The 7,547-nt window shown below is 42.1% G+C and overlaps 1 protein-coding gene across 2 annotated transcripts; it reads right to left on the bottom strand.

Moving 5' to 3' along the window:
* Nucleotides 1-506: 506 nt before the first annotated feature.
* LOC104416186 (alcohol dehydrogenase-like 2) lies at nt 507-4,932 on the bottom strand. 2 transcript variants are annotated; one of them, XM_010027614.3, is made up of 11 exons: nt 4,620-4,932; nt 4,357-4,496; nt 4,198-4,244; nt 3,088-3,264; nt 2,780-2,934; nt 2,596-2,678; nt 2,083-2,158; nt 1,851-1,915; nt 1,654-1,749; nt 847-1,008; nt 507-709 (listed from the first exon to the last, which is right to left on the bottom strand). In XM_010027614.3, the coding sequence occupies exons 1-11, from the start codon at nt 4,666-4,668 to the stop codon at nt 593-595; spliced, it is 1,167 nt and encodes a 388-aa protein (XP_010025916.2). In that variant the 5' UTR covers nt 4,669-4,932; the 3' UTR covers nt 507-592. The 2 variants fall into 2 exon arrangements, with proteins under 2 accessions (XP_010025916.2, XP_010025924.2); XM_010027622.3 differs by having other exon boundaries at nt 4,357-4,531; nt 4,620-4,931.
* Between the last annotated feature and the right edge of the window lie 2,615 nt (nt 4,933-7,547).

The raw sequence follows: 7,547 nt of genomic DNA, 5'->3' as shown, positions 1-7,547 counted from the left end.
CTCTCCAAGAATTCGGTGTTACATGGAAGAAGCAAGCACATTGATGTGAAGTTTTATTTCTTGAGAGATCTTAGCAATGATGGAATAATTGATCTAATCTACTGTAGGAGTGAAGATCAAGTTGCTAATATATTCACCAAGGACCTCAAGATTGAGTTATTTGTGAAGCTCAGAAGGTTACTAGGTGTTTGCACAGGAAAAAGTCAAGGCTTTAAACTGAATGTTAGCAAACATCAGTTTAAGGGAGGGATTGTTGATATAATAGTTATTCATTTTGCACATGTTGCTGATTTAGTTTTTCAGTTATTAGGGTTAGTGGAGTCGTGTGTGTTGATTATCCTAGTTTTTAGGTGTTAGTGGGGTAAGTACTTTATGCAGAACATGGGTAGTTATAGTGTGTTTTATGTTATGTATTTTGTCTTTTGTAAAAGGCTTGGTTGTTCTGTACGTAAGATGAAGTTTCAGCCTCATCTCTCCTCCCTTCAGCAATTTAACAGCAACAAGAATCAAAATCAAATGCACGAATCGGCATTTGTGTTATGTGTTGAAACGATAACATTCGACATCGCGGTAACAAAGGAAAGCGGCAAAACTATCTGTCCATCCATATGATGCAGCGGAGGCTCTTTCCTTGGAGCAGCAGATCGAAAGCCGTGTTGATGTCCTGGAAGCTCACCTCCTGCGTTATGAAGTCGTCCAAGTTGAGCTCCTGCTTCAGAAAAGAGCCAATGCCGCCGTGCTCTCGTGAGATATCTCGGCAGGCATCCGAAAAACACGGGGCGAAAAACCAAACGGATCGAGCGTTACGGAGGAACGTCATGACACGACGAAAGCGAGGGATCAAACCTGATCCAGGTACTTCTGAGCGAGGAGAGGGACGTCGGACTTGGGTTTCAGGCCGCCGAAGTAGGAGCCCACCACCGTCCTGCCTCTCAGGATCTCGTAGGAGCCGAGGCTCAGCGGCGCCCCCCGCGACTCCACCCCGAGGATCACCGTCTTCCCTCCGCCCTGCTCGCCTCCATAACCACAATTCATTAGCTACTCAAGCATCGCATTCCTTGCGCGTTTTTTACAAAATCAATGCACAACGCTGTAGCTTTAGCTGCTGCTGCTTGTTTTTTTTAATAAAATTGTAGCCGCTGCAGTTTCAGAGCATGAAATGCTGCGCAACACTTTTTCAACGTTGCAGCTCATGGGAATCTTTGGCCAACTTGGCACGGGCAACATGTTTCGAAAAAGTCAACGATGGGCATCGCTCAAATTGAGAGGCGCGTTCAATTATATTACTTCATGTCCTTGTCCTTGTGATTTAAACTGAAGTATAAGCCATGCTAAAAGTGAAAATGAGACAAATGAATTTTCTCTGAATTTTAACTTAATATATAATGTTGTACATAAACTTTCAATGTACTGAATGTGGTCTTTGGATTTTCCTAAGTTCAGGAAACTCATTGCACATTGAGTTAAATTCATGGACCACATTGCATATTAAGTTAAAGTTCAAGAATTATTTGTGTTATTATTCCTATGTTAAATATGGTTTTCATACTCTTTCTAAATCGTGATTCTATTCAACAAACCATCCATAAAATGAGCTTATCCGATTATATTTCGGGATCTTAGAAAGAGAGAAAATGAGAGAAGAAGAAGAACCTCTCGGCTGCTATTGAAGGCGTCCGCCATCACTGAAGCCAATCCGACGCATTCGAAGCTGTAATCTGCACCCCCATCCGTTATTTCTTTAATCACCTGATCACGGCAAGCATTAGAATTTCAAGCACATCGATCTCGTTCATGTTCATCCTCCATATGTATAAGAACAATGAAGGACTCCAAAAATTGGCACCAACCTCACTGACTGGCCGCTCTCCACAAGCCTCGGGGTTGACGAAATTGGTGACCCCGAACTTCTTTCCTGCCATTAACCCCCCCAAAAAATATCAATTGGGTATGTTCAATTTTCCTAAATTAACGCGTCAAGAGAGTAGATGACGCCTGACATAACTGGAACTATTTTACCCTTTATAGATAAATCTCTAGGTATCACTAATAATAGAGAGAAGCACTATCAAAAGGCTTGACCTATTTCGAACTTGTCAGGATTCAAGTCCACTCCAACGATCTTCGAAGCTCCTCTCAGCCTCGCGCCTTCTGCTACCTACAATGTTCAAGAATCCGTGAGACATGGCACTTGGCATGTTCTTTCGATAAACCCAATTGAGATTCACAAAATAAAATAGAAAGAACGAAAGAAATATTGCCTCTATCACGAGCAAAAATGCTAGCTGTGGCAAACCGTTATTGGCTATTATATATGGATCAAGAAGGAAAATATATGCACGCAATGCCTGAATTTAGGAAAATACTGGTTACTCTATACGCAATATTGTCGTCTCCATGATCATGACATGAAGTATCAACTTAGGTCTTGAGCCATATAATCTAGGGCGTGTGAAAAATGGATGAGGGAGAAAAAGGACGCATTATCCTCGTCAATCTCCATGATCATGTGATGAAGTGTCAACTTAGGTCATGAGCCACATAACTTAGGGCGCGCGCAAATGGACGATGGACGAAAAGGAAATTAGAGATTACCGCAAGTCCGACCACTCCGAGACCAAAGATGACGACGGAGGAGCCTTGCTCTATGTCGGCCACCTTCCATGCACCTCCAACTCCTGCAAATCGGTAATTCCACGGCGATCAATTCATCTCAAATGATTCCGAACTCGGGACATTATACGGCCACATCAAACAAGCACGGCGAGGAAGAACTCACCGGTGGAGACACCACAGCTGAGGAGGCAGGCTCTGTCGACGGGGATGGGGGAGCTGATCTTGACAACGTGGACCACGTCCACCACCGTGTACTCGCAGAAGCTGGACACTCCCAAGAAGTGATGTATGGCCTCCCCATCCTTGGCCGCACTAAACCTGCTGGTCCACCACTTTCTTTAATGATCCGTAGGCCGCTACGTCCGCCCGAACGAGACCCGAGTCGGGCGGGACGGAGAGGAGAAGGAAGAACGAGAAGAAACGGGAATCGAAACGGGAGAAGAGAGGGCGAGAGAAGAGGAGAAAGAAGACCTGGTGGTTCCGTCCCTCGGCATTCCTGGACCGAGAGGCCGGTTCGCGAAAACGGAGCAGTTGTTGCCTCTGGAGGACTCGCAATGTCTGCACTTCTCGCAGTTGGACCAGAACACAGGCAACACCGTGTCCCCTGCCTTCACCTCCTCCACCTCCTCCCCCACGCTCTCCACCACCCTTCAAAATCAAATGTTTTCAGCACTCAAATTCATCATGTACATCACACGAACCGGGCCGCCTTCATCTTTCTCCCCACCTTCGTTTCGAAGAAACCTGGTTGATTTTGATTCGGTTTGCTAAAATGTTGGCTATAGTATAGCCAATGAAAGGAGTGAAAAGGCTGGGGAGACCCTTTGCAGAAGTCGCTACGACTACGGACGGAGTAGGTGGCATGATATGTGACTCTTACATTCTTTTAAAAAAGATGACCCATACCTTTTTCCAATTTAATTGAAATCAGATTGATGTCTAAAAGCTATTTACAAGCTATGGAATTTGCATAAAGAAGCTTGGAGAATATGGGAGCAGTTTTTCCATTTTTGTGAAAGCAGAATAGGAAGGCAGACAAGCTGTGGAAGTAAAAGGCTCCATTCTCGGAGAACTTTTGCTTTGCCTGCATATTGCACACTAATCTTACATAAAGTAGCCTAGGCTATACCCTTGCTCTTTTTTCCCGCTAATTTTAATGATCGATCGAAGTATCATTTTGCCGCTCGGACAAGAATACGTAAAAGATATTAATTTGGCACACCCGTTTAGGGAAAAAGAAAAGGATATCTATCCACTTCGTATTAAATTCGCGATATGTGCTATCAACAGCAACTTTCGAACGCATCCCGAACTTAATATAACTTACGTAAACGCTTTCTTGTGATGAACCCATGTGACCAGCTAAGAAATGTCCCCATATCATCTAATTAATGAAGTCAAGAGTTTCTCTCTCTCTCTCTCTCTCTCTCCCCCCCGTGGAAAAAGAGAAAAAGCGACAGTCAAGTGCTAAAACGGACGGGAAAAGGAAGGCAATGTTTCTATGATTCTGATCGAGTTAACAAGGTGCAAACGGCCGGTGAAAACGCGAAGGGTTGACACAAAGAGGGACCAAAAACTTACCCGACGGCTTCATGACCCAAGATCCTCGGGAAAACGGCGAATGGACCCTGAACAAAATAATGCAGCACGTTGTACCATCATCATCCTGAAGTTCATATCTTGTTAATACCTTCTAATCAAACAGAAACACAGCTTCCACAAAAAGATGGTGCGCATTACGGAGTCCATCTTCCAGAACGTGACGTCGGTGTGGCAGATGGAGGTGCAGACGATCTTGATGCGAACCTCCCACGCCTTCGGCGGCTCCACCTGTATCTCCTCCATCACCAGCGGCTCTCCTGCTCTTCTGCACACTGCAGCTGCTCGTTTTTTTCCCCCCAGGACAAGATTTCAACTATTCCAGCACATCACCAGTACCACAATCGGAAGTAAAGCGAGGGAAAAAAGGAGGAGAAGGAAACATGTGCGTGAAGAATGCGAACCTCTGCACTTGATGGGTTTTCCTGCGGTTCCTGATGCGTTGGTCTCCATGGACGATGGAGTTGTTCTGGCTGGCTGAAGTCCGGTAAGGGAGGAAGATGATGGGACGACACCCACTTCCCTTTGTTATAGGTCCCCAAGATATTTTAATCTTTTCTTGTTCTCAAATTATGCGCCGATTGGTTTGGTATTTTAGTAGACGGAGAGCATTATTGGAGGGGAGAAAATGAGCGAAGTCACCGGTTGCAGGAGGCCAGCGGACATTGGCCACGGTCGGATCTCGGTGGCGGTCGATTTGATCCGTTGTCCTCTTGCTGCGGTGTTGGTCTGGTCCCGTCATCGCCATCCCCCCGTGCCTGGCTTTACAAACAATTTTCATCTTGAAACCACCAACGACCATGAACTACTACCACAACCACTTGATTATAATAATAATAATAATAATAATAATATATGAGTCGTGCTTCACGCCATATTTTGAGTTGGATCTGTCATCAAGTAATATATGACTCGTGCTTCACGCAGGCATATCTTTTCCATAGCTTTGAATTGTTGAGAATGTTAGTCAAAGGAGATATGATAAGAAGCCGAGGTTATTGAACTGTAGCGTTCGTATCTTTGTTTTAATGTTAGGAGGTCGAAGATTGATAAAGGGAAAGAAGAAAGTAAAAAATTTATGCTTCGTAAATCATAGAGATATATAGCAAAAGGTGAATTCCGAATGAAGTTTTCCTAAAAATAATAGGGAAAAATCACCAAAAGTCCCAAACTTTGCCTAAAGTGACAAATTTACCCAAAACTTTTTTTTTTGTGACATGAAAAACCTCGAAATTTGCCAACTGTGACACATTTACCCTAAACTTTTTTTTGTAACATAAAAAACTCTGAACTTCTATCCGTGTGACACATTTATCCTAAATTATAGGACATTTTGATCTTTTTACTTTTTTAATTTTTTTTCTTCTTCTTCTTCTTTTCTCTTTCCTCCGCCGGCCATGGCAGAGTTGGCGGAGGGAAGCCGGCATTCGACGAGGGCTACCCTCGCCGGCGTTGGGCAAGGGTCACCTTCACCTGGCTGGCTAGGAAAAGAAGAAAAAAAGAAGAAGAAAGAAAAACAGAAAAAAAGAAGAAGATGAAAATACCCTTAATTGGGGTAAATGTGTCATAGTTTGCAAAATTTGAGGTTTTTCATGAAAAAAATTGTTCTTGGCAAATTTGTCATTTTGAGCAAAGTTTGGGGTTTTTGGTGATCTTTTCCCAAAATAATATAACCTAAGAAAGCAAAAATAAGTACAATCAGAACATTTGCAGATTGATAAAGGTCAAAGTTTTTGGAAACTTCGCGGAACATTTTAATGGTTCAAAATGTTTTTTTTTTTTTACTTATGAACAATTAGAACAAACACCAATTTTCTTGTCTATGTACCGATTTATAATATATCTTGTTCATTAATCAACTATCTACTTTGGAACCATGTGGTTAAGCCATTCGTGACATTTTAATTTGACCACATCACCTCTATTTTTCACCATAATGTTACTAATTCAAAGTCGCCATTACTTTGATCTTGGTTGATTGTTCCTATCTTTTAACTATCGAGTAGTCTTCAAATACATTCCCTTCAGCCACGTACTTTCATTTCCAGAAACATGAATTCTTAAACATTTATTCACGGTAGAGGTTAGGAATGCAATGTGGTAGGTGAGTGAAATGTGATAATGGTGTTTGAAATCTTATTTTCTTTAAATATTATCTCCAATTAGCACCTTCAATCAAGGTAGCTTCCCATGCAACCCTATAAAAGAATTGATTTGTGAGTCGCCAGTCCCGAACACTCTGCAATGTTTTGGGATCGAGGGCCTTTGCTTAATCTCTTACGTCACACGGAACAAGATCCATTGGGCCCAGACCCTTTTTTTTACCTCGACCCAACCCGAAAAGCCCGTTTCGGGTCTAGTTTGATTAGATTCATGCATCGATTTGATCCTTCTTCTACTGTTAGTCCCAATTGGCAAGTTTATGCATGCTCGAAGCCTCTTTCAATCATCTAAGAATTGGATTCAGATGAGATATATCAACAGCTTCAAGTTCTTATTTCAACAAGACGAAGGGTGGGTCCTCTCTCAGAGCAAATTCATGTCTGGACAAGGGCTCGTTTTGTATGAATCATATTAATCGTAATTACGAATAACATGAGCGATAGTTGTGATTGCATTAGGCCAAATCTCTACATTGAAAGCAGCTTCTCCCAACAATTATATGAACGTGACGTGAGATGATTAGGGTTTTTCAAAGAGCCGTATCTATAGGATCATCGGGACTAGTATTGCTTGAAATGCTCTTCATAGAGTAAAGGCTCAATACTTGTTTATTAGAACACTTGCACGATTGATTATACAATTTCAAATAATTAATTGCGCGTGTCGATTAATTATTTCCCCATATGCTGCTCATTTCTAATTTTTTATTAGTGTTATTAATGTGTGCATTTATTTTCTCTTCTCACTTAAGCTTCTTGGTGTATCTTCGTGTATCTTCCTTACCTATCCCAGATATGATTAATTAATTAAAAATGTCGGTAACGTGCACGCGAACATTAACCACCTTCTTGGACTTGAGGGATCCACTCAGCATGCTTGCATAGACGTATCCTGATATCTCGACATAATTAGTTCGAGGTGTTATCTGCTTTAATTTATTCATTATCGGATCTCACGATTTTTGTTCTCTTTTGACGTAAGTGTGACCGCGATTAGACAAACACTTTCTTGAAAAATCGACCGTCCTCACAATGCTTTCATTTGAGTACACGTTTGATACCAAAGTTCTTAAGGTTATTTCAATATCATATAGTTAATCCATTGACTCTCCTCCTCCTCTTCTTCTTGATGTATGGCTTGCTTTATCCGTCAATAACTGCACCTTACTT

Source organism: Eucalyptus grandis, chromosome 11 (assembly GCF_016545825.1).
Source record: "Eucalyptus grandis isolate ANBG69807.140 chromosome 11, ASM1654582v1, whole genome shotgun sequence".
Lineage (NCBI taxonomy): Eukaryota > Viridiplantae > Streptophyta > Magnoliopsida > Myrtales > Myrtaceae > Eucalyptus > Eucalyptus grandis.
This window is presented reverse-complemented; position numbering and strand designations above follow the sequence as displayed.